This window comes from Entelurus aequoreus, linkage group LG19 (genome assembly GCF_033978785.1).
Source record: "Entelurus aequoreus isolate RoL-2023_Sb linkage group LG19, RoL_Eaeq_v1.1, whole genome shotgun sequence".
Lineage (NCBI taxonomy): Eukaryota > Metazoa > Chordata > Actinopteri > Syngnathiformes > Syngnathidae > Entelurus > Entelurus aequoreus.
Window position 1 is genome coordinate 19,815,518 of NC_084749.1, and position 27,336 is coordinate 19,842,853.

General features: G+C 39.3%; 1 protein-coding gene across 1 annotated transcript in view; it reads right to left on the reverse strand.

Moving 5' to 3' along the window:
* Positions 1-443: 443 nt before the first annotated feature.
* The window catches only part of tbxa2r (thromboxane A2 receptor), a 33,429-nt gene continuing 6,536 nt past the window's right edge, over positions 444-27,336 (reverse strand). Inside the window, exons 2-3 of the mRNA XM_062028066.1 lie at positions 18,476-19,355; positions 444-2,167 (exon numbers count right to left, since the gene is read on the reverse strand). Of these exons, the coding sequence (XP_061884050.1) occupies positions 1,865-2,167; positions 18,476-19,273 (1,101 nt within the window). The 5' untranslated portion in view covers positions 19,274-19,355 and the 3' untranslated portion in view covers positions 444-1,864. The remainder of the gene's footprint in view (positions 2,168-18,475; positions 19,356-27,336) is intronic.

Consider the following 27,336-nt stretch of genomic DNA (forward strand, 5'->3'; position numbering starts at 1 on the left):
ACAGTAAAAACAGTGTTTTTTTTTACAGTATATAAAAAAATTGAATGGAATGGAAAAACAATACCACTGTTTTTAGCGGTAAAATTCAAGCAACAGAGCTGCCTTTTTTTTTTTTTTTACCGTAAAGTCTTGTTTTTAAATGTTTTTTTGGTTTGTTTTTTTATGTTTTAGTGTCTTACTGTATATGGAAAAAAACTACCAAAGTTGTTGTTTACGGTAAAAAACTCAGTCGGCGGAATTTAGCTGTAAAATCTATTGTCAATTTTACAGTCTACAATTTGATTAATAATTTGTTTTAAGATCATACGTCAAGCAGATATTTAAGTACAGTATGTATCTTTATTTTGAAAAAAAACTAATTGGGAATACATGATAGTTTGATAATTTGATTTTGATAACATTGGATTTTAAAAGATATGCAATTGCATGCAGGAGATGATTTTTAATGTCAAAAGGGAAAGAACAAATATATTTAGGAAGAACAGATTAAGCCTTTTATTAATGCATATTATTTCTAGGCTTTTGTGGGCCACATGAAATAATGTGGCGGGCCAGATCCGGCCCCCGGGCCTTGAGTTTGACACCTGTGTCTTAGATGCGAGCTGTATTAATCCAACACAGTGGACCCTCGATTTACGAAACCCCTCTGTATACAAACTTTTTCATTTATGAACCACAGACGGACAAAATGTATTTGTTGTTCAAACCTTGTTTCAGTGTACCCATGTTTCATCCAACTATTGTGTGCCCAGCAGCAGAACCATTGTGGGCGGGCATATCATTCTCCTGCTTGCTTAGTCAGCATAGCAACGTTGTCATTAGCTACTTTGCAAGTCACTACTTTGTGTACTTTTAAGTGTTTTTAGCCTTTTTACATTGTGTTTCTACTTTTGCTAACACGATATGAGTCCAAAGAAAGCAATGGTGGTTTGAAACATACAAGTAGTATCAACAGCGTTGTCGACACTGCCTCATCCCTAACCCTTTATTCCACTAAGCGCCAAGAAAATTACCCAGCAAGGTAAGGTGAATTAATTTTTTTATTCATAATCATTGTAGCGACCTGGATGTTACAGTTAAGGAGTTTAGGCTTTCAAACTGTGAGTGCACCACAGGGCTAGCGGCGGTGGGTGTGCATGTCTGTTTGGCGGCTGTGTAGGAGGACAATTCAGCTCGTTGTTTTAGTTGTTTTATCAAATAGTAAGTTCAACCATCATCACTGTCTTGTTATGATTGTTTGATGTACAGTGCTGTATAGTGTACAAACCTTAACTAAAATATGGCTTTTTTTTCTTGAGGCTGGAACCCATTATTCATGTTTACATTGTTTCTTATGGATACATTTGCTTCAATATATGAACTTTTCTATTTACAAACCCTGCTCAAGAACCAAATAAGTTCTTAAATCGATGTTCCACTTTACTCGTTTTTCTGCTGATATCGGATCTATATCAATGTCGAATCAGGACACCCCTACTGCCAACTCTCCTTGTCCTTTTGGTGGCGCAGCAAAGCCCTCTGGTCCGAGTTTCCAATGGAGCAGCATGCATGTAAAGTGCATGGCGCTTTCTGCTTAGCAACACATTTGAAAAAAGAAATCGACATACAATTTCCTTTAGTTTAGTGATTTTGTTCGTCCCAAAATGGCTAGCAGACAAATTTGGCGGTCGGACAGAGTCAGTTGCCTGTTTGTTTTTTAGCGTATATAAGTGATTAGTGCATTTGCATTCTTTCACATCACTGCATGCTTGGATCCTGGGATGTTAATAATGCAAAACATTACATCCTAAATATAACCCAGCCTTTCCAAAAACAGGTCCTCAATCAGCTATCAAGCTAAAGCATCTTCGAGGAAGAAGCGGCTTCATGGTGCATGGTCCGTGTTGTTTATTTTTTCGGTCTGTTCCGTTTCCTCTGCACTAAGAGGCCTTCCGAGGGAAGAAGAGCGCCTGAACCTTTTAATGGTGTCCCTGAGAGATGGGTTTAAGGTGACCATGGACCACCGGGACCAGTCCATTCGGGGGTAGATTCTCTGTACCACCGACCGACGAAACAGGATATATACCCAGGGGTCCAGGATCTGGTTCCAGGAGGCGAAACGTAGCCACACCAGAAGGTAGATGATCTCTAGAGGACGTCCACTCAGCACAGTTTGTGCAATAAAGACCTGAAACCAGAGGTAAGCAAAGTGAATGGGACAGATATAAATATGGGTGGAAATTAAGCAGAGTAAGTCACCGTTGAATAAATGAAAGGAAATTAGATTTAAGAACCAAATTAGTGGATCTAATTCAACCAAAGTGAAGCTTCAAGGCAGCAGCAGCTGTGATATATATATTTCATCCTGGCTTTAATAAAGCAGAAGTAAAGTCATGTTAACGTTACCACAGCAGACTTTTATTTTTTTTTTTACAGATCAAAACATCGATATGTGTTTCATTACAGGGTCAACTGGTGTCAACTTGTAATTACTCCATCCGCAGTGGAGAAGGTTGCATGCAGAACGGCGTTACTGACCACAGTTTTCATGTATGCAAGCACTTTTCTTCAATAACCCATGCATTCCATGCAAAGTGGCATTAGGGCTATTTTGACCGTTAACCCGTTCATGCACACTTTTCACTACGGCGGAAAGTTATTCAAAAGCTGTTTTATATGGATGAGTCCTAATCAAGGGTGTCCCCATATCAGCAAAAAACAAAACAAAACAAGTGTCGGACGATGCCAACTTGCATGTAAGATGTTTGATATAAGCTCCGATAAAAGCGGGACATCCAGTTAACATTAAAATTTACTCCAATAAATACACAAGGTTGGTATTTTCTTGTATTTTAGTGAAGTTATTTACAAAAGGTCAACATGCTAGGCTATAAGCTACGAGGAGCTAGCAGCTACACAACAGCTACGCACACAATAGCGCATACATAATAAGTAGCCTTTACTTAACAATATTATATCTAAGACACAGCATTTGTCAACGTTAACAAGTATCAAATAACTATGGTTGCATTATTACATACAGATACAAATTCTTCAAGGAAAAAGCGTATTTGATCCGTTAACAAACGTGTCCGCATCCTTTCAACTAACTGCGTCATGAGTTTAACATAATTAATTATTGTGACACAAAAAACTAATGTATCACTCCACACCAAATGCATATGTCTGTTATTATGTTAGTGTATTTCACACCTACCATTTGTCATGACCTGTCACATTAGATCGTGCCTTGTATTGAGTTTGTTGGCATTTTCCTGTGTTTAGCATCTTAGTTCCGGTTTAGCGCTCTTATATTGGTCGGTCTTCCTGTTTTTTTTGTGTGTTCCCGCAAGCAGCTGCACTCCCGTCTCTGAGTGTCTTCTCCTCGCAAATGTTTTCTTTTTGTAATTACGGCTATTTATATATAGCCTTTGCTGCTAGCCTTGTTGGGACTTTGTTACATTGTAGATGCTTCTCTTGTCACACGTTTCACCTGTAAGTTTTTGCTGTTCTCCAGCATTCCATTTTGTTTACCTGATTAGTTTGGTTTTAACTTGCATGGCCTTCCCTATGTTTTCGGAGGCTTTCTCTTTTATGTGTTTCTTTATTAATTACCTTTTTAACTGCATGCTGCCTCCTCGGTTTTCTGCATTTTGAGAATGCGACAACATTTGCCGCCATGCGACCCAACTGTCACACCATTGCTCTCTGAGTAATTTCCTTTGAACAAACCTTTTTTTTTAAATTTCCAACAACAAAATAATAAAAGTATGACTGATTACTGTTGATATCGTATCGGATTGTTGTCTGTATCGACCAATGTTTAAATGGGCTGTTTGCAACTTGCTCACAGTAACGTTTTCACCAAGAACATTAAAAGTAAACTAGCTTATAGCTTTGAGCACAATGCAGGTCAATTCCTATTTTTTTTGCCTCATATTTGACCCGTATCTGATTTTTTCATATCAATGTGAACAGTGCAAATCTGATTTTTTCAAATCCCACCTAGGCCTTTTTCGTAAGTGGATATAAATCGGATATGTATCAGATGTGACTGCAGTCTGGGTCGCATTCATCCGACCAGAACGTCATCAAAAAGTGGTAAGTGTCATAGTTCTTCTCCAAAATAGACTGTTTATTTATTTTTACAGACAGACATAATTTTGTATTACATTATTGTTTCTTTTGTTAATATCAGAGTCCGTTCTGCAAAAAGGGTTATCCCTAGAAGCACACAGCTTATGGACAGGGACCGTTGCAAAATAAATAGCAGGTGAAAATAATATGTTTTAGAAACTCACGCCAATGTCCCACCACTTCTGGCTTTGATTGCTTGCCAACACACTCTTTGAAGCAGACATTTGAAGCAAATGTCCCGCAAACTGCGAGTGCCAAAATGTGTGCCTTATGCCTTCAAAATCTTCTACGCCAGTGGTTCTCAAACTTTTTTCACCAAGTTACCACCTCAGAAAACACTTGGCTCTCAAAGTACCACCATAATGACCAACATTAAAATACAGTAGCGTAGCAGGCCTTAGTATTCAATGAAAACAAGGCAGAGCTTTAGTTTAACAAGTATGTTTAATATTTTGGCCACTGTTTTGATCAGTAACTCTGTGGTTGTATATAGGAAAATAAAACACTGTACTTTATTCAACCGATTGTACCACTGTGGTACGCGTTCTACAGTTTGAGAATCACTGTTCTACGCACAATAATTCCGTTCAGAAAATCTGGACTTGGATTTCACAAAATCCTTGAAACTGCCACAAATGCGCCAGGACTGGAGACCGACTAGAATTTGAGCCATGTTTACATCCGTAAACACTGCAGCACATCACGATGTCCTATCCGCATGCGGGCCAGTTTGCGTGCCCATTAGAAATCGCATTACTACATAAAAAGATCGGATTTGACAAAAAAAATCCAAATAGGATATCCTACCCTGCAGTGTAGCCTAAGTTTATGTAGAACAATTTTTTGCCGGCCTGAAGTAAACTGATTGGTGTTAACGGCTGGGCAAACATACAAAAGCAGTCCAAAAGAAGCAACGAACAATTTGGAGTCATGTGGTTCTTATATTAAAATCGCTATCAATTGCTAACACTCAAAGCTAATGCGTGTGCAGTACGTAGGTAGTGTATGTCATTACTTCCTAGACCAGGTGTCCCCAAACTTGGATAAGAGTGGGATTCCCAAGATGTTTTTTTTATTATTATAATTTTTTTCATATCTGTCCTTTCTAATCAAAAATCTGAAAAATAGACCAAAACCAGAAGCAGCAGTTTTAAAGGCAAGACTAAACTGGCAGTAGCGATTTTAAGGACAGGGCTGCGGACTAGCCTGCGTGTCCAAAACCCAAAAGTTGGGTTATGAATAAACCAACATTGAGTTATAACTCAACTTGTGGGTTGAATAAATTAAACCCAATAGTTGGGATATGAATAAACCAACATTGAGTTATCATAGCTCAACTTTTGGGTTAAATAATTAAACCCAATAGTTTAGTTGGGAATAACCCAACATTGAGTTTTCATAGCTCAATGTTTTTTTATTTTTTATTATTATTTTCTGTCCTTTCTAATCCATTTTCTACCGCTTGTTACTCTCCGTGTCTCCTTGCTGCTCAGGCAAATCATAATGTCTAAAAATGTATTTTCCCATCGATAACGTGACATTGTGCTCGTGCCACAGCAAGTGCGCACTCTTTCAGTCAATTAGTGCGCGAGGAATATATATACATATATATGCACACATATATACATGCACACATATATATATATATATATACATATATATATATATATACATATATATATATATATATACATATATATATATATATATATATATATATATATATATATATATATATATATATATATATATATATATATATATATATATATATACATATATATATATATATATATATATATATATATACATACATACATATACTGTATATATATATATATATATATATATCCATCCATTTCCTACCGCTTGTCCCTTTTGGGGTCGCGGGGTTGCTGGAGCCTATATATATATATATATATATATATATATATATATATATATATATATATATATATATATATATATATATATACAGCTCGGCCCCCGACCAACATTTTTAACCCAATGCGGCCCCCGAGTCAAAACGTTTGGGGACCCCTGTCCTAAACACTGTAAGAGGGCAGAATATACTGCGTAAAATACATTAGAAAGTGTAAATGTTGCAAACAGCCCCTTAGGGCTTCAATATCGGCATCGTATCGGACAGCCCTAGTCTTAATGTTTAAGTTACAGTCTCTACAGCGGACCCAGTTGTGTCATGCAATACTGCCACCCATTGGTCAGCTTTTAACTTCCATCCATCCATTTTCTACCGCTTGTCCCTTTTGAGGTCGCGGGGGGTGCTGGAGCCTATCTCAGCTGCATTAGGGCGGAAGGCGGGGTACACCCTGGACAAGTCGCTTGTAAGCGCAAAAAAACCCTCCTTAAAAGTAGGGATGGGTACCGAAACCCTGTACCATAATAGCACCGTTGCCAACGTAAACGTTAGTGACCAGATCGAAAGAAAAAAAATCCTTGCTAAATAAATGCGGTCGGAGCTTGGTGGTGACATCGTACAAGTGACGTCTTGTAAGTAATGTGGCATCCCGACAGAGTCTGACACCCTTTTTAAACTTCTTTGCAGACCGTAACTCACCAACAGCAGGCCTCATAAAACCGCTAGTGACGCAAAGATAGCGAGGAGCCACAAACACAACACTTCCTCATTATGTCCCAATGACAGTTATGGCAAGCTAGGTTGCACTCATAAATTATGGGCGTCAACATTAAAACACAAGTCCAAGTTGTTTTTTTGCACATTGTCCGAGTTCTGTATAAGGTATGTAAATAAACATTAACAGAATATTTCTATGTGAGTATCTTATTTCAAACCTTACCAGTATATATCAACGGATTTAGTCCGGTGCGGCTAATATATGAAAAAATATTTTTTTGTTCTAAAACTTAGTGGGTGCGGCTTATTTCTCGGAAAATACGGTACTTAGTTATCATTTAGAGGGGCTGTGTGCAACTTGCTGAAAGTTACATTTTAAAAACCAAATAATATAACAAGAACACCACCAGCTGGCTTACAGTATTTTTACAATAAAATCCACATTTTTTAAATGTCTATACTTAAAAAAAAAAACTGAATTATATTGAATAAAATATAATACTTCTTGTCCCTTTTGGGGTCGCGGGGGGTGCTGGAGCCTATCTCAGCTGCATCCGGGCGGAAGGCGGGGTACACCCTGGACAAGTCGCCACCTCCTCACAGGGCCAACACAGATAGACAGACATATCACAAATAATTCTCTTGACAAAACACTTCACGTTAGGAAAAAATTCTGAAGAAAAACATTGGTGCAGTTTCAAAAACACCATTAAGAACACAATGAAATTAGACTTCATCTCAGTGTTTTTACTATGATTAAACAAAAACAAAATGAAGCATCAATAAAAACGCTTCTACGTATCAACTACCTCATTTGTCATTTCCATTGTTGACTTTCTTTAAATTTGCACAGAAGAAAATAATTTTTTTTACAGAACTATATCAATTGTGCAGTGTCTCATCCAGCATTTAAGTGAGGTTACCAATTGTCTTATTTACTCCTGTTTGTTTTACATTGGGTCGAGGGCTTTACTGTGTACCTCTTGCTTGGTATACTTGCTCGCCCCGATATAAAGTATTTGCTTGCCTAATGGAATTGCCATTGTGACATCCTATGGACACTTTTAAAACAGCAGTTTCCTTTCATTTAAAAATGCAGCTCAATTTTACACTTAGCAAACTCATCTCGCGGGCCGGATTGAACCTGTTCGCGGGCCTGATCCGGCCCCCGGGCCGTAAATTTGACATCCCTGCTGTAGACCATCGCCTGAAACCTGGAAGTGCATCTCGGTCACGTGATTGCAACCCAATAATTGACAGCTTTCATCTGTCCTTTCTTTAAAAAAGACATAATTTTGACAATGTTTTATGTAAACATATACATATTGTATATCTGTTTTATCTACTGATTTAACAAGAATTTTCCACATTTTTTTTTAACTTATTCTTCTGAAATACGTACTTACTCAACAAGACACCGTCTAGCGGGGACACAAACAAAATCTTTTTTAGGGCCACAAAAAGCCTGCTTGCCTCATATTTCATATTCTGTAGATACAACATTAAAAAGGAGAGTTGTATACTTTTATTTTGCCCTTGTGCCTCTTTTAGGTGCTCCAGTTAGTAAATGTTATTCCAAGAAAACAATAAAATAGTGTGCATGCCATGCACAAATGACACTGGAAGCAATTATTGACAGCAGCACAGCATGCACAGCAAGATGACACTACAGTGTGAAACATGATTCTAATAATAGAGGGATTTACTGGGTGAGGGGAGGAGTATTTGTATGAAATGATGAGTTTGTTTAGTCTGTTGGAGCTCACAGCCTGATGTTAAATGGGCATGACGGACGCTTATGGTGAAACTATGTGAGTCGTGCAACCTTGCAGTTTTTACTCGCCTTATTGGGGAAACTTGACATATGATGTAAATCCAGGGATCAAATATCTGATTGCAGGTGGCCATGCGTATGTAGAACAAAAACGAGTCATCTTTTACCGGCTCCGCCGCCCAGGAGTTCAGCAGAATATTCATCTGTGCAAGGTGTCACACAACCAGGGTTAGACTCATGGGCTGCAGAACAAGCAGCGCCCTTGACCTGCCTACTGTATAAATATCACCTTTCTTTTGTGTTGGTTATTGTACAATCCTTGCATCCATTTCACTATGGTAACTCTTTTTAAAAGGTTATGGGGGTTATAAGAAAACTTAAAACTGGACAGTTTGTATTTAAAAAAATACAAGCACCCTTTATCAATTTGTGCCAAAATTGATTTTTTTTTAAAGGGGACCTACGATGAATTTTGTCTTTGTTGTTAAAATGTTGAATACTCGCTTGCATCAAGTTATGCATTTTAGCATGAGCTCGCACACAGTTTTGGTTGCTTTTGATCACTGGGTTTTACATCATGACGTATCCACAAGGTGAACGTACTAATTTGGACATTAAGTAAAGCTCCCAATACAAGGGGCAGTAGCTCCTCCTGTTTTACTTCAGGCCGTAAAAAAACAGGTAACCTACCTGTTTATTTTTTATTGGGGGTGTTGTTTTCATCTAATCTTGACATGTGCATATAAACACATACGTGTGACATGCAGTGACATAAATGCTGCTAAAAGCAAAACATTTTATGCAAAGTTTAAATAAATCGGTGAGTGTGCAAGTGTACCGGGTGGATCTAATATAATGTTTATTCAAATAATTTTACAATGTGTCTGAAAAAGAAAATGCTATGACAATTTCAAGATATATATTTAAACAATGTACTTTTTTCAAAAGATAAATTATGATACTTTTGAAGAGAGTGGGGTAGGTTTAATTCACATTCTGGGAAAGCCTCCAGAATCAAACATCTTGCAGGCAGACTCAAAAAACAGGTTATGAAAGTAACTATGGAGCAGCATTTATGCAAGATGTATTTAAACGCATATCAAATACATTTTTTTAGACCACAAGGAAGCGTTTTAAAAGGTCATATTATGATTTTGTTACTACATTTAAAAAACTTCCTTGTGGTTTACATAACATGTAATGGGGGTTCTTTGGTCAACATTTTGCATAGATTATGTTTTGCAGACAATATTCAAACCATTTTCTTACCGTCTCTTCCGGATGTTTTTTTGGGTGGTCTTATGACGACAGCATTTTCTCTGCGTCAGCCATGTTGTAGTTTTTAGTGTTTCCATATGGCAACTACTGACAGCTATAAATTACAACTACCGGTACTTTGTAATAGAAATTGCAACAACGGAGGATGCATGTGCGAGCCAGTCTGCCCCACAAGAGGACAGACAAAAAAAGGAACTTAAAGGCGGACTCACACAAAGCTTTTCCGGTAAAATTTTACCATATATGGATATATCCTCTGACGTGACCAATTGGAAAAACATTACAAATGGGCAAATTCCAAACGGCTTGTTTGGAAGAAGTATGAAGGAAGGAAAAATTGTTTCATAAATATCTCCGCCATGCCTCCATGGTTTGATTTCAAATTTTCGGGACTTTTGCAGATCCAATATACACAAAAACAGGTACCAATACGTTAGAAAAGTTGGTTTTGCATAATAGGTTCCCCTTTAAATGTAGATTAAAATCATCATAGGTCAACTTTAAAGTTGTACCTCAAAATACACTGTAACAATATATCCTGGCCTACACATTTTATTTGTATTAGTTTTTACAATATAACCCTGATTTTCGCATGATTATGTTTTCGATAAAAATGTTCGCAATTATCATATGGCCAAACAATGCGTGTAACAAACTAGTCTGTTTACCCGCAAATCCTTCCGCAGGAAGGAAACTCGGGCCTAAACATAAAATCCCACTCATTTGTGACTAGGCATGAGTACCTTTCACATTGGTACCGATTCAAAATACCGGTACTCAACAATACCAATTATTGGTACTTTTGTGTGTGTTCATGTGGTGATAAACATTAATTTGTGATATTTGTATCTGGGATATTTTTGATAAAACACATACAAAAGTCATTGCTTATTTATGTTTTGTTTTAGCAGTGATTATCTTCATTCTACACTTGCGTGATAGTTACATTTAAAAAAATATATTATAGGAAACCCAATCTTAGGTTTGATGATTATCTATGGTCGGTTGGGATAAACTCCAGTTCTGTGTGACTCTGAACAGGATAAACTGAACTCCACTAAATGGAGTTTTCCTTTTGAGGAAACTGGTATTGCCCATGTTTTACATCAGCTCGAATGCACCATCAGATAATCTGAGGGCTTTGAGTTCCCTAGGCTTTTAGGAGGCTGCATTGCTGTAGAGAAATGAAGCATGTAGAAGGGAAGCGCGCTAAAAGCTCTTAGGATGGTATGACGCCTCATTATGGATCAAACGGCTGCTGTCTCGTGCTGATAAAGCCTGACACACAACAAATAGAAAGGTCAGGATAGGGTCCAGGGGGCTTTAGATACCTTTCTCACATGACTCCATTGGGGGATTGCTTTGTCTGATGTTTAGTATCATTATTTTCTTTAATCCTCTTGGCCCTCTTGGGAGCATAGGGCGTCTACCATGGATCTCCACCTCACTCTCTTCTGCGCGATGGTCTTTGCTTCTTGCCAGGAGATCCCCATCTTGGTCAGTTCATCAAGAGTGGACCGCCTCCAGTTGAGTTTTGGTCTCCCTGGCTTCCTCTTGCCTTGAGGGGTATAGTCCAGGGCTTGTCTTGCTATGTTTCTCGGATCCTTCCTAAGTGTATGGCCGATCCATCCCCACTTTCTGCTTTTGAATTTGCTCTTCGTTCATGCGTCTCCACAGGTCTAAATTTGATATCTTGTTGGGCCACCAAATCCTCAGTATGTACCTGAGACAGTTCTTAATAAACACTTGTAGTTTATTGATGACTGATTTGGTAGTTTTCCAGGTTTCACAGCCCTAAAGAAAGACATATTTTATATTTGTATTGAAGATTCTGATTTTGGTGTTTCTGGAGAGCTGGGAAGAGAGCCATACAGGTCGGAGAGTTCCAAAGGCATGTCTTGCTTTGCTGATGCGCAGCTCGACATCTTTATCAGCTCCTCCAACTGTACCGATGTTGCTTCCCAGGTAGACAAACTCGACCACATCTTCCAGGGTGTGCTCCTCGATTGTGATAGGTTGATAGGATATGGTGTTGAGCCTCATGACCTTGGTCTTCCCAGTGTTTATCCTGAGGCCTATCAGTTTACTGTGTTCATGCAATCTGGTGGTCTTGCGTTGAATGTGTGTGTGTGTATTCCTGAAATCAGAGCCAGGTCGTCAGCAAAATCAAGGTCTTCTAGTTGTTCAAGAGGGTTCCACTGTAATCCTGTCCTCTGGCCATGCACTGAAATTTTCATTGTCCAGTCGATGGAGATAAGGAAGGGGAGGGGTGACAGTAGACAGCCTTGCCGTACACCTGTTTTTATAATGAGGGTGTCCGAGAGCTTACAATTTGAGATGACTTGACCTTTGAATCCATCATACATGCATTTGATGATGTTGACCAGTTTTATTGGAATTCCATAATGTCGGAGCAGTTTCCATAGGATGTTTCTGTCTAGACTGTCGAAAGCCTTTTCGAAGTCGACAAAGTTTATGAATAGCGATGACTGCCATTCGACGCACTGTTCGACAATTATTCTGTGATCTGTACAGGAGTTGTTTTTCCGGAAACCTGCTTGTTCCTTCCTGAAAATCTTATCTAGTGGTTCTTGTATTCTGTCCAGGATAATTCGGCAGAGGATTTTGCTGGGGACTGAGAGGAGTGTGATGCCTCTCCAGTTTTTACATTCGCTGAGGTTTCCTTTCTTCGGAACTGTGACAATTAACCCCTCCTTCCAATCATTGGGAACCTCCTATTTTTCCCAGATGTCATTTAGAAGCCCATGGAGGATATCAGTGGTGGCATTGATGTCTGCTTTCAGTACATCACTATCATTGGCTGTGTCTTAGTTCAGCGGCTGCATATTTTGCAGTGCGTATTTGTGGGGTGCTGACATCATCGCAGTGCGCAAAGGCTGTCCCAATTCAAAAAAGTTCCAAGTGTCCTTCGAATCCGGCCGACAAATGTGTCCTTTTCTCCCATTAGCAGAAAGGTTGCATCCATGTACACTTCGCGTCCTGTCGTATCCAGAAATTCTTTGCACGCTCAACTCTGAAAAAGATTTTCAACAAGGAGACGCCATGCGGAGTGAAAAAAGCCACCTTAAAATGTAAGTATAGTTTTATTTATTCTTTTAAAACAGCTAAAAGCAGACATGTCAAGTGATATACATTTGTGTCAAAATACAAGACCTCGACTGTAATGTTGAGCGACCTCTGTGCTCTGAGCCTCTCTTTACCCCGAGGGAGAGACATATATCCGGCCATTGCAGACAGCTTCATGCCCGGAGCTTTTTTCAATGTTTGAATGTAAAGCCTGACATCTTCTAATTAACTTTTTTTTAAACCGCAATAAGTTAATTATGTTCTATTAATGGGTGGCCAGAAAATTGTAGTACTATAAACATGTGCATCAATGAACCAATATTGATTATTGCTGTTTTTTTTGTGTACATTTGCATGTTATTTGAAAATGTTCACTTCCATCAATGATTATTGTGATCTTGTGTTTAACTTTTCTGCTTTTTATTCTGTGCAGAATAATCAAGGAGGACTTGGACAACAACAGAGCAAAAAGAAATGACACAAACACATTTATACCAGTTTGGATGATCATTTAAAAACTAAGTATTTTTATAACCTTTATAAATTAATAAACTCATGTACTGAAACTGTAGTTGTTGTGATTAATTTCCTCTGCCTTCATTGCACATAATTATATGATAATAGTAATATTATACTATTCCAATATTTACTGTTATTGGCTATAATGCAAGCAATGTGACACGATTAGAAAAGGACATCAATTGTGAATCGAATATTAATAAAGTAACTGCTAAATAAGAGATTGTGGTAGGGATATACCGTGAGGACTCTATCTGGGACATCTTCTGGATTGTCTGCATGTTTTTAAAGGTGCATGTCCCACTCCAACAAGCATTCACAAGCATAAAAATCTATCTAACTAATAATTAGGAATAACAGCTTTAGAATGCTTGTCAACATGTGACACATCTCCATGACAACCATCTCCCATGAGCAGGGAAATCAGATGCCGGCGGGAGCTCTTAGCCACTTCCTTTGGAATAAGGTAAAGGACCAAGAGAACACAAAAAAACAATTGGACATTCTTCTCTTCAATTTGTCATTAGTAAACCTTGGGCGACTGAGCAGCAGATACGTGACGTAAATGTAAGGGCGGGGACAACTGACGTAACCAGGAAGTGTAGGCTAGACTGTCCCAATTAATATCACTCCAGCCACTGCTGGAGGACTCTCGCCAGGACCCACACTTTGTCAACCGCATGGGCTGGGTCCTTGGAAGGATGCAGCCCCTGAATTGAGACACAGCTATTGTATCATTTTGTATAATTTTTCTGTGTCATACATAGGGGTGGGAATCTTTGGGCACTTTACGATTCAGGGGCTAGGATTCTATTATAAACATATTATTGCTGCATTTTAATTATGATTTTGTATATTATTATATTTGCTTCTTAACAATATGTACAGTATATATAGCTGCTTCTTCGACATATGCAACGTATTGCGTCATTTCCACTTTTCAGATGTGATCGCACACATCAAAGGTGTATATACCTTAGGCTGACCATATTCTGAAATCCCAAAAAGAGGACACATATGCGTGCCAAGGCCGGGACTAGGTGAAAATTTGCCAATGATACTCGAACTTGCTTTATAAATAATATATTTTTTTAATTATAGCATTTTTTCTCCTCTGTTGACAGCAGTGTTGGCGCTAGGAATGTTCAAAATGGGGTCCCAGGGACCCCATTAAGTCATAAAAATGGGGTCCCACAGTATATTTTTGGGGTCCCACTTTTTTGTAAGTGTTTTGAAAAAAAATGATAAACGTATGCATTATCCTGTTATATCTCACATTCTATATTGTCTTTTGGAAAAAGGTTGTCATAAATGTTACTTAATTCTTTTTAAAAAATAATACAAAAGAAAACAAATGTGTATACATATGTAAATGTATTCAGTTATAAACATTCATTCACTTTCTTCTTTCCTTCATGGATCTACACTTTACCACTGCTGCTAGTTTTTTCTATGTTTTTATTTAATAAGTTGTAGGTGTATTTATTTCAGTATAAAAGTGTCAAAAGTGTTTTGCTTGGGTCATGAAATGATGATAATGGTGTGCCAGGGCATACATACATTTTACATTTAACGCTTAAATCTCTGGAGTCTACGTCAACTTCACATCTATTCCTCATTTCAAAATGTTTTAGTTTTTTTTATGTTGTTTTTTTTGTTTGTTTGTTTTCCGCCCTTTTTTGTCAAACAAAACTATGTTTTTTATGGCAAACACACAAAATATGCAAAATCTTCCACCAAAAATATTTTTCAAAGTGGAATATTTGATGTGAAGTAATCGGAACCTTTGATAGGTCAATAATTCATAATAACATTGATTTTGATTCAATATTATGTTTTGAGCAATGACCGTTTGAAAGAAAAAAAAACAGCTTTGTTTTATTAGTCAACATTGCAACTTTTTCTAAATTACATTTCACCTTTAAGCTTTTTTATTTCACTTTTGTTATGTTTTTGTTAATTTTAATTTCTTTTTTTAGAACGTGCCGTGGGCCTTTAAAACATTAGCTGTGGGCCACAAATGGTAAAAAAGAAATTAAAAAAAATTAATAATCTGCGTCCTTTCTGATTTCAATGCGTTAAAAAGACACAAAAAGTGTGTTAACGCCAACACTGCTTGACAGTATAACAAAATAAGTCACACTTATATTCTGTAACATTCACAGTTTTGGAAAAAAAAGTGCAGAGGTAGAAATATTCAAAATAACCTCTTGTATATAATGTAAACATAAATAATGCCTCAAAACAATTTAATTAAATTTAAACAAAAAACAGCAGACAAGCTCTCGCCCTGCGTAGCTGTTTTGTGCTTTCTAGTGTGGATATGGGCTTGTAGATCGTTGGCCCCTTTATTTACCACAGGTACATATGTTGGTGCTTTGCACACAGTGCATTCTGCTTCCCATGTGTCACGGCCAGGACGAAAACACGAATGCTTTTCCCGCAAATCATCCGTGAAGTTGCATTTACGTTTAGGCATTTCTTGTTCTCATGTCTCTCTCCACTCACTAGCTCTCTGGCTGTGTGTCTCTGCCCCTCCCTCACGAATGTTGCTACGTGCCCGCACCTTCGTTTTTTTTTTTTAACCCCTTCTTAACTTAACCCTGGACGTACATTGAAAATACACGCAACCCTAATTCAAAATGCCGGACATTTGAGGCATTTAAGAATCCCCGCCCGGACAGCCCGGACACCCCCGCAAAAGAGGACATGTCCGGGGAAAAGAGGACGTATGGTTAGCCTAATATACGTACAGTGGTACCTCAACTTAAGAGTGTTTTGAGATAAGAGCTGTCTGTCGGCTAATTGTCATGCTTTGATTTGCAAGTAAAAAAACTGAGTTACAAGCATCCCCGCCATTAGTTGGCTTAGCAAATGTCACAGTGAACCCCGTAAGATCCGGCCAAACGGCTGGTCTTACTCGCTAGAGATCGACATAACTTGAGAAGGAAGATAGTTAGTGTGAAGGAGAAGAGGAAGTGGATGATATTCAATGAATTAAAAAAAAGAAATCATCAAAAACTTGACAAAGCAATTTGAGTGTATCAGTGCTAGTTTACACCATATTTAAGAAAAATTAGTCCATGAATAATATATAAACATCGGACGATTATCCATTAATATATGGGAAAGCTGCTGATGGTGTATTTGACAGAAAAGCAGCTGGCAGAATATACCGTAGAAGTCCAATTCTGTACATTATTATACTTAAAAAAATATTGAGTAGTTGAGTAGTTGTTGGAAGTACATTCTATTGTATTGTTTTTAAACAATATATCTTATCCAAAAGTTAGTTGTTTTTTTTAAACGGCTTGCCATATGTTAAAAATGTGCTGTTTTGGAGAGGAGGCAATCACGAGTGATTTGCTCCATGTGTTTTCACTGGTTCCACATTCCACACATCTTGTATTACTTTATTTAACATAATTAAATAATTTGTACATCAGTTCAGAATCATCCATGTGATGCATCTAAGAATTGATCATTTTTCCCACCCCTATTGACACAAACATTGCTGTAAAATGTCAGCAGTGAGAGAAAACAGTGTGTACAATAAAAATAGAGATGGATATGAAAATATAGACCAACAGTGGTTGGGGCTCAGGAGGTGGAGCTTGATCAAGAGTGTTATCAACACAAAACACACGCACAGACAGTTTTTCACACTCATTCACACACGTTGAAAAAGGGGAACATTTTCTTCCTGTGGATTATGCCTGTAAGTGAACAGGGTTCCAAAAATTTAAGTTTTGAATCTAAAATTGTAAAGTCATAATTTTCTCTGGAACGTCCAGTAATATTTTTCATTCAGATGCTGGAGGGCATTCTTTTAATACTGTGGTCACTGGTTTACTACTTTCCCACGTCCAAAGGAATAAACACTGAAATTCAGACAGAATGAATGCAAAGTATTTTCTTATGAAGCTTATGAAAATGTGGATTTACAATCACAAATGCAAACCAATTACACCCTTTAAAGCATGACAAAAATCCAACAGGCAGCTCATATAATAAGTTGGGGGCACTCGTAGGTTAAGGTACCACTGAATTTGTTATCCTTTTTAAAGGGGCCCTACCTTGTTGATTTCAGGGGATTTTCAAAATGATATCGGATCCCAGTGGAAATACTCAAGTTGTGTATCGGGCAAATCTCTAGTCTTCTCCTCTTGGCCAACACACGAGGAAACAAGCAACAAAGTAATCGTTTTCACTTAGCAATAACTAATTTTATTCTAAGAAAGTTGAAATTCTGAATTGAACTCTTGAGGAATCCTTAAGTTGCAAGCAAAAGTTTGAGTTACAAGTTTTTTTTTGTTTTTTTCAACCTTACCTTCCAAACCACCGGAATAATAAGTGAGTGCAAAGGACAGCCTACCAAATCAGAGAAACAACTATTATGTCCGACCGTTTAGTGACTGGCAAGGCATACCACCGCTTCGTACGATGCAGACTGACGATACAGTCAAAAACGTCCAAACAATGGACCTTTATCCATGAAAGTATGGAGAAGCTGCCGATGGACTGTTTGACGTGTTTCAGTTCGTTCTGTCTCCTGACTCTAAAAACAGGACGATGGAGCATTAGCCCTGGTGCACAGACACAGCTTGCTGTCAACTCTGACTTCCGGTCCGTCACTCAAACACGTCCGTGTGCAACATAACCGACGATAACAATTCCTATTGTTGCACGTCAAAGAAAGAAAACACCTGCAGATTGCGCCCGAAAGCTGAACAATATTGTTAAATTATTTCATAAAAATACCTGTTAACATTTGCATTTTAGAATATGGGACATTTCTCGTAAGATTGTGTAAAAAAATATATATAAAAAATAAATTTAAATCAGTAAAAAAGTAATTCAGGGCTAAGACGGGACATGCCATGTATTACTAACCTTTACGGAATTGGGCTTTTGGACTTGCAGTGTAAATCCAGCCTAAATTACTAATTGATAAAAACATGCATCACACAATTGCACTTCCAGAGGATATTCATCGCAATTAATTTAAAGTATTTTTTAGCACTATGATAGGCATGTTGTTCGTTCTCCTTGGACAATTTCACAGAATACTGCAGGGTTCCAAGCCGACAAATAGAGAGACTCACCAGCAGAGGACACCAGCAGATGGAAGCGATGACCATGATCAGGATGAGCTGCACCATCATTTCCACTTCCTGATCTCGACGCCGTTGCATCTTGTCCTGTCCACAGCACACCTTGATCAGTGTAACGACGCTGACCGTGTTCAAGACAAAGGACACAGCAATGCACGTCAGCCCGGACAGGGAAAAGAGCAAGGAGAAGACCAGGTCAGTGCCTGCTGAGCTGATGTTGAAGAAACACCAGGAGCCGGGCATCTGCATGTGGTAGCTCCCGATTCCGGTCAGGGGCAACGACGCCATGCAGCCGGCGGTGAACCACACCAACAACAACATGGAGACCGTCCGCCTCTTGGGCGTGCTGGTGCTTCGTGCAAATGGACGATTGATGCCAATGAAACGCTCCACGGCCATAGCGGCGCCAAGCAGCAGCGGACAGAGTCCGTAAAAGACCATGGACATGCCCATAAAGTTGCAAAAGTGGCAGTGGGGGTCTAAACTGCGCCAGTTGAAGTGCGTGATGTGGAAGCCCACTACGATGGTTCCTGTGACCAGCAGGCCCATGAAGTCCGTGACCACCAGGCCTCCCAGAAAGATGAGGAACGAGGAACGAGAGCTGCTGTGGGTCCGCCGGAACGACTTGAGGAGAACCACGAAGGCGATGAGGTTGGAGGTGAGACCCAAAGCGCTGAAGATTGAGGAGAAGTAGGCTGAGGCGATGTTAGGGACGTCCTTGAATGGAGGACTGTTGATGGAGTAGCAGAGAGGCGTGTCATTGGAAGGTGGAAGCACAGAGGCGTTCATGGTGACCGGCTCGGGTGGGCAATGTCCACTTCAGATTTTGAAGAACAATTTCAGTGCAAAGAAACTCATTTGCCTTCACCACCTGAAAAATAAAAATAAATCATATAAATTATTTGTTAAATATTGATATATTAAATATTTGTTTAATGTTACAACGCTTAAGGTCGTCGACTACAGCCACTACGTTTCCATCCAGTATACCACAGCAACACCATTTTAAAGAGTCCATATTAATAAATACATATGGCGATTAACGATATCGATGATAAACTGGGGTAAAACTCCCGACACTTAATAGAATTGTTTTAAAATATAATTATCAGAAAACCGTAAATGACTTAGACTTAGAAAATCTTTACTATCCCCGAGGGGCAATTTGGTTTGCAGCAGTAGTCATTAAAAACACGGTGCTACAGTAAAAACAAGGTACAAATACATACAACATACAAACCATCATGAAGGCATTGAGCTAAAAACATTTGTAATACAATAAAAACTAATCATCACACGTCGCTTCCCACTAAAGTGACTGCATAGCAGCGAAGCTTGTTTAAGAAGCTCATTTATAAAGTCAACAGCTGAGGGAACAAAGGATCTTATGTATCTGTTGTTTTTGGCCTTCCTGTTACTAGGGGCGTACCTGCATCCTGAGGGCAAGAGTCTAAACTCTGAGAAGAGAGGGTGCTGAGGGTTGACCAGAATGGCCTTTGCCTTCTGGATGACTCTGGCCTGATAGATCTGGTTCAGGGGGTTCAAGGTAGTGCCTATGGTCTTTTGGCACACCTTGATTATACCACCTAGTCTGTTTTTATTGGCCACACTGAGGGTACCAAACCAGGAAGTGATAGAATAAGTTAAAATAGACTCGATACAAGATGAATAGAACATCCTCATCAGTGTCCTATCAACCTGAAAGCCCCTCAGTTTCCTCAAGAAAAACAACCTCTGATTGGCCTTCTTGCAAATACGGTCAGTGTTGGCGTCAAAGGTCAATTTATTGTCTAAAACTGTACCTAGATACTTGTATACACTGACTATCTCAACAGTAGAGCCATTAATGAGAATGGGTGCTTTGGCAGGTGGGATCACGGCGAAAGTCAATGAACATCTCCTTCGTTTTATCGCCATTAAGCTCCAGGTACGAATCATCGCACCATTCGGTGAAGTTCTCCAGAACAGGACCAAGTTCTGACTCTTTGTCCTGCAGGAGGCTGACTATGACCGAGTCAACGGCAAACTTGATGATGTACCTTGACTGAAGTGTGCTCTGACAGTGTACAGTACAAACAGCAGGGGGGACAGGACCCGTCCCTGGGATGATCCTGTGGAGTATTAGCGAGCATCAGACAGTGTGCTATTAACACGGGTCGTCTGCACTGATAACTGCACTTTGATTAATTTACGGACCGGTGATATTGCTAATTTACCAGCACGCTAATGGCTGCCTAGCTAGCCTAAATGCTAACAACCAATCCCAGCATAGCTCGGTTGGTAGAGCGGCCGCGCCAGCAACTTGAGGGTTCCAGGTTCGATTCCCGCGTCCGCCATCCTAGTCACTGCCATTGTGTCCTTGGGCAAGACACTTTACCCACCTGCTCCCAGTGCCACCCACACTGGTTTAAATGTAACTTATATATTGGGTTTCAATATGTAAAGCGCTTTGAGTCACTAGAGAAAAGCGCTATATAAATATAATTCACTCACTCACATTCCAGGATTTAGCAGGCTTTTTTTGTGATTATTGCGACCTAAAATGCCTGATTTTGCAATATCATCGATTGCAGCTGGGATAGGCTTCAGCCCCCTGCCCCCGCGATCCGGATTTTCAAAAGGTTACAATGTTTTAAGGCCTATTTTTTACACAGGATTTCAACAAATCAAACAAAATTGCTTTATTCGCGTCTTTATTGAAACGTTTTGGAAGACTGACAGCAATTTATAGTCACCCTAGGATTTTGCAGGCTGGCCTTTTTGGAGAAGTGCTTTATAAATTAAGTTTGATCTGATTCTCTCGGAATGGATCGATCGATCTATACACGGTAAAATATGACACCAACGTGACTACAACAGAAAGTAACCCTCGTTTTGTAGTGATCATTAAAAACACTCTAAAACCTTTTACGAACTGAAAGGGAATACGATACACATATTTAAACACGCAAATAAAAATATGGCTCTTAAGAAGTCCAAACAATATTTCATGATTCTTCTGCCAAGAAAGTAAATTGTTTGTCTATCTATTTCATTTGATTTAATAAAACCTGGTTAAAAGATGCCGGTGTGTGTTCAAGTACTTTTTCAGCACACTTAACAACACCGCGCTAATAATGATAACTGTGGTCATTTAGGTGAAATGTTCACATTGTTACATCTTTATACAGCAGTCTTTTAAAAGAGTGGGGCAGGCCCTTCTGGGGTGGTGCGACGTGATGCCGAGGGGAGGGATAGGGGGCTGCTTTATTAGTATCAGGCTTAAAGGCCTACTGAAACCCACTACTACCGACCACGCAGTCTGATAGTTTATATATCAATGATGAAATCTTAACATTGCAACACATGCCAATACGGCCGGGTTAACTTATAAAGTGCAATTTTAAATTTCCCGCCACACTTCCGGTTGAAAACGTCTATGTATGATGACGTATGCGCGTGACGTCAATGGTTGATACGGAAGTATCCAAGTACCCATTGAATCCAATACAAAAAGCTCTGTTTTCATCCCAAAATTCCACAGTATTCTGGACATCTGTGTTGGTGAATCTTTTGCAATTTGTTTAATGAACAATGGAGACTGCAAAGAAGAAAGCTGTAGGTGGGATCGGTGTATTAGCGGCAGACTACAGCAACACAACCAGGAGGACTTTGAGATGGATAGCAGACGCGCTACCGTGGCTACAGCTTTGGCTTCCAAACATTTGATCGCTTACCCGTACGAGCGTGTCGCTATGTGCATGTCACATACGTAACTTTGGGGAAATATATGTTTCTTGCCGACTCTGATGGCGGCCGGGGTGTCGTGGAAAGCTACAACGCCTGCCGCCGCCGCCGTCCCGTAGCTAAGTTAGCTTCAATGGCGTCGTTAGCAACAGTATTGTTAAGCTTCGCCAAGCTGGAAATTATCAACCGAGTATTTACATGTCTATAGTTTAATAGTACTGTTGATCTTCTGTCTATCCTTCCAGTCAGGGGTTTATTTATTTTGTTTCTATCTGCATTTGAGCCCGATGCTATCACGTTAGCTCAGTAGCTAAAGAGCTTTGCCGATATATTGTCATGGAGATAAAAGTCACTGTGAATGTCCATTTTGCGTTCTCGACTCTCATTTTCAAGAGGATATAGTATCCGAGGTGGTTTAAAATACAAATCCGTGATCCACAATAGAAAAAGGAGAAAGTGTGGAATCCAATGAACCCTTGTACCTAAGTTATGGACAGAGCGAAAAAAGATATGTCCTGCACTGCACGCTAGTCCTTCACTCTCACTTTCCTCAACCACAAATCTTTCATCCTCGCTCAAATTAATGGGGTAATCGTCGCTTTCTCGATCCGAATCTCTCTCGCTGCATTGTAAACAATGGGAAAATGTGAGGAGTCCTTCCTCCTGTGACGTCACGCTACTTCCGGTATAGACAAGGCTTTTTTTTTATCAGCGACCAAAAGTTGCGAACTTTATCGACATTGTTCTCTACTAAATCCTTTCAGCAAAAATATGGCAATATCACGAAATGATCAAGTATGACACATAGAATGGATCTGCTATCCCCGTTTAAATAAAAACATTTCATTTCAGTAGGACTTTAAAATTCACTGGGAAAAGCAAAATGAGCTCATTGTAGTCAGTAATTCTGACTTCCTAAATTAAGTTTTATTCATTTTTGTTGTTTCGGTTAAAGTGTTGTATATCCCTGCTTAGCACTCAGCATCAAGGGTTGGAATTGGGGGTTAAATCACCAAAAATGATTCCCGGGCGTGGCCACCGCTGCTGCCCACTGCTCCCCTCACCTCCCAGGAGGTGATCAAGGGTGATGGGTCAAATGCAGAGAATAATTTTGCCACACCTTATTAGTACTTTAACTTTAATAGTGTGCTCCTGAGTTAATTGTGCTAATCAATTTGAATTTACTATTATTTATTGAGTTAACTAATTAAATTTTTCAGAATCAAATGGTTCAAGTCGGTCAGAAAATATTTATAGTTTGAAAAAAGATTAAAAAAACCAAATTATATTTCAAGCAAACAAATGCACTCTGAATCTTTTCTATTATTGCGTGTTGTAAGTTGATTCATATTTCTTTGTTTTCTTTTCTTTACTGTTATTAAGGATACAATGTCCTGCAGATGTGTACTTATAACAATTTTATAGACGAATGATCGTATCTACAATCGCGGCGGAGAGGTTGGAAGGGGGAATGCAACAGAAAATAATTGAGAAGCACTGTTTTATCGATAGACGGAACAGATTGCTACAAAACAAAATGACGAAATACCAAAACAAAGTCCCAATCAGACAATTAGGTCCAATCCGTGTTAAATTGAAATGTCTATTCACAGTGAAACACAACAAATGATAAAAATAATCAATGACAAAGCAGCATCCAGGTATTAGTTTAGTAGCAACGATTCTGAAACACAAAGTGTATCTGCTTTTGTTTCCCGCTGCTCATTTCTCTCGACTTTCTAGCGTCTAGTCTGAAATCATAAAGCAATATTCTTTAACTCTCCTCTCCCTTCCTCTTGTCTGTGTGTAACTCCTCCCATGTTGACCAATCACGTGCAGCTTTAATAAAAGACAAGAAGGGGAAAGATCCGGCTCCTGTCCTTTTACCTCAAAGAGATGGTATCGTTCGCGACTGATCCATCACTAATTCTTAAGGCAGTGTTTTTCAACCTTTTTTGAGCCAAGGCACGTTTTTTTCATTGAAAAAATGCGAAGGCACACCACCAGCAGAAAATATTAAAAAATGAAACTCAGCAGTCGATATTGACAATAAAAAGTTGTTCTCGCAATTGTTGGATATGACTTTGAACCATAACCAAGCATGCATCAATATAGTTCTTGTCTCAAAGTAGGTGTACTGTCACCACCTGTCACATCACACCGTGACTTTTTGGGAGTTTTTTGGTGTCTTCCTGTGTGTAGTGTTTTAGTTCTTGTCTTGCGGTCCTATTTTGGTGGCTTTTCCTGTTTTGTTGGTATTTTCCTGTAGCAGTTCCTTGTCTTCCTTGAGCGCTATTCCCCGCACCTGCTTTGTTTTCGCAATCAAGGCTATTTAAGTTGTCGCTATCCTTCTTTGCGCGGACATTGTTGATTGTCATGTCACGTTCGGATGTACATTGCGGACGTTGTCTTTGCTCCACAGCAAGTCTTTGCTGTCGTCCAGCATTCTGTTTTTGTTTACTTTGCAGCCAGTTCGGTTTTAGTTTCGTTCTGCATAGCCATCCCTAAGCTTCAGTTGTGATCACGAAAAACCATGTTCCCGGCATCTTCAAAGCAATTAGCTACTTGCTCCCACCTACTGATATGGAAGAGTATAACATGGTTACTCTGCCGAGCTCTAGACAGCACAGACACTCAACAACGGCACATTTGCAGATTATTATTACTGGTTTGCAAAAAATATTTTTGACCCAAATAGGTAAAATTACATATTCCCACAGTGGTTGAAAAACACTGTCTTAAGGGACTGCTCACAGGAGGGGACAGGTGCAACCTCGCAGTACAAAAACAAAGGAGACCATGTTGGACCTTAGGAGGCATCGTGCAGACCGTCACAGACTACCAACATCACAGCGGTCATCAAGAATTGACACAACATCAACGTGGGAGAAAATCCCCTCCCAGAAGGTCATCGACTGTTCCATTTCCTCCCTATAGGACATTTACTCAACCCACTGCCTAGGTGGGGCTAAAAACAACACTATAGACAGCTGGCATCCTGGTTTGCACCTGTTGGACGTGTTGCCCTCCGTGTAGATGCGACGGCTCAATCAGGACGAGAGCAAACAGGTTTTTCTAAGAGTCGTAATAACAATGGATGTGACATAAAACGACAGTTCCGCCCCCTCCTTTTTCTCTGTGTAGTAGGAGCAATGTCTGTTTATTTTCTGTTCGCACAGGGCCTGAGCTACTAAAGGTTTGCCTGTTTGAAAACACAAGCGCACGCAAAGCTCCTGCAATTAGGACCGCGTCTATTAAATGAGCAAATCTGAAAAGCACAATCCATTTAGCGCAGGGGTGTCAAACTCATTTTAGATCATTGGCCACATGGAGAAAAATGTACTCCCAAGTGGGCCTGACTGGTAAAATCCCGGCACGATAACTTAAAAATAAAGACAACTTCAGATTGTTTTCTAAAAATAAAACAAGAACATTCTGAAAATGTACAAATCATAATGTTGTTGTTGTACACTTACATGTTGCGGTTAATAGTATTCTATCTTTATTTGTCATTTTGTTCATATTTTCCGAATAAATTGAATTTAATTAATTAAATTTAATGTTCATCAGTCAACTCATTGGTGTTGATTTTCAATCTATCAAGATAAAAAAAATACACATCAAAATCAAATTACAGTATGTTATTAATGTAGTTTGATCATTTCCCTCGACTGACATATGTAGCATCATCTACAAAGATACAAATAATTGCTATTGCGACATCCAGTGGACACATTTAGAACAGATGTTTCTTTCATTCAAAAATTTCCGGTTAATTTTTACACTTAGCACACTCATCCCGCGGGCAAAATAAAACTTGCCGTACGTTTGACACCCCTGATTTAGCGTGTTTGTCTTTTTGTAAATGTCAAATTATATGCTAATTATCAGAATCCCCCTTTGTGTTCTTGATTAGAGATGTCCGATAATAACGGGCTGCCGATATTATCGGCCGATAAATGCTTTAAAATGTATTATCGGTATCGGTTTCAAATAGTAAAATTTATGACTGTATAAAACGCCGCTGTGTACACGGAAGTAGGGAGAAATACAGAGCGCCAATAAACCGTAAAGGCACTTCCTTTGCGTGCCGGCCCAATCACATAATATCTACGGCTTTTCACACACACACAAGTGAATGCAATGCATATTTGGTCAATAGCCATACAGGTCACACTGAGGGTGGCCGTATAAACAACTTTAACACTGTTACAAATATGCGCCACACTGTGAACCCACACCAAACAAGAATGACAAACACATTTCGGGAGAACATCCGCACCGTAACACAACATAAACACAACAGAACAAATACCCAGAACCCCTTGCAGCACTAACTCTTCCGGGACGCTACAATTGAGTTGAGTTGGACAATATCGGAATATTGGATATTGGCAAAAAAGCCATTATCGGACATCTCTATTCTTGATGTTTCCTTTTGTTGTCACATGTTTTTTGTGGACTTTTGATCCGCCTCAGCCTTTTGGCCATGTTTGCACCGCAGACCAGCTGCTGGCTTTCTGCCACACCAGAGTCCGGGTGGAGAGACCGGAGGAGATGGGGAATGGACGAGCATTACGGAACCGAGTGAACATGTATCGGACACTTCGGTCTCGCTCATCCGTGCGGACATAGACCGGGGGGGCTGGTGGGCAGCCTAGGACGATGTCGGCTCCCTTGGTTGCTGTGTAAGGTCTGTTCCTGTCTCTGGCCGTGCCGCACCGCATGGGTGCTGAGATTGTTGTTTTGTTTTGATGTTTTTTGCTTATCTATGCATGGTGCAATCAAATGTGCACAATATGTATTATTTATTGCTCTTTTTTTTGTTTTGTTTTTCGTTGTGTTTTACTTTTGCAACTGTGTGTACAAATGGTGCAGCTGATTGCATCAGCTCTGTGCTCTTCTAATGTCTATTATGTCCTTTGTGTTCTTTAATTGGTCCCTTTTGTTTTCATCTGTTTTTACTTTATTTTTTAAATCTGCACTGCAGCCACATTCTGTAATTTCCTCATTGTGGGATAAATAACGTTTATCCTGTTCTATCATATAAACATTTAGCACTCACAATGTGATTTTTTAAGACTGGAACTGTTCTGCGGCCGCTGTTTTGCGTCTTTATTGAGCAC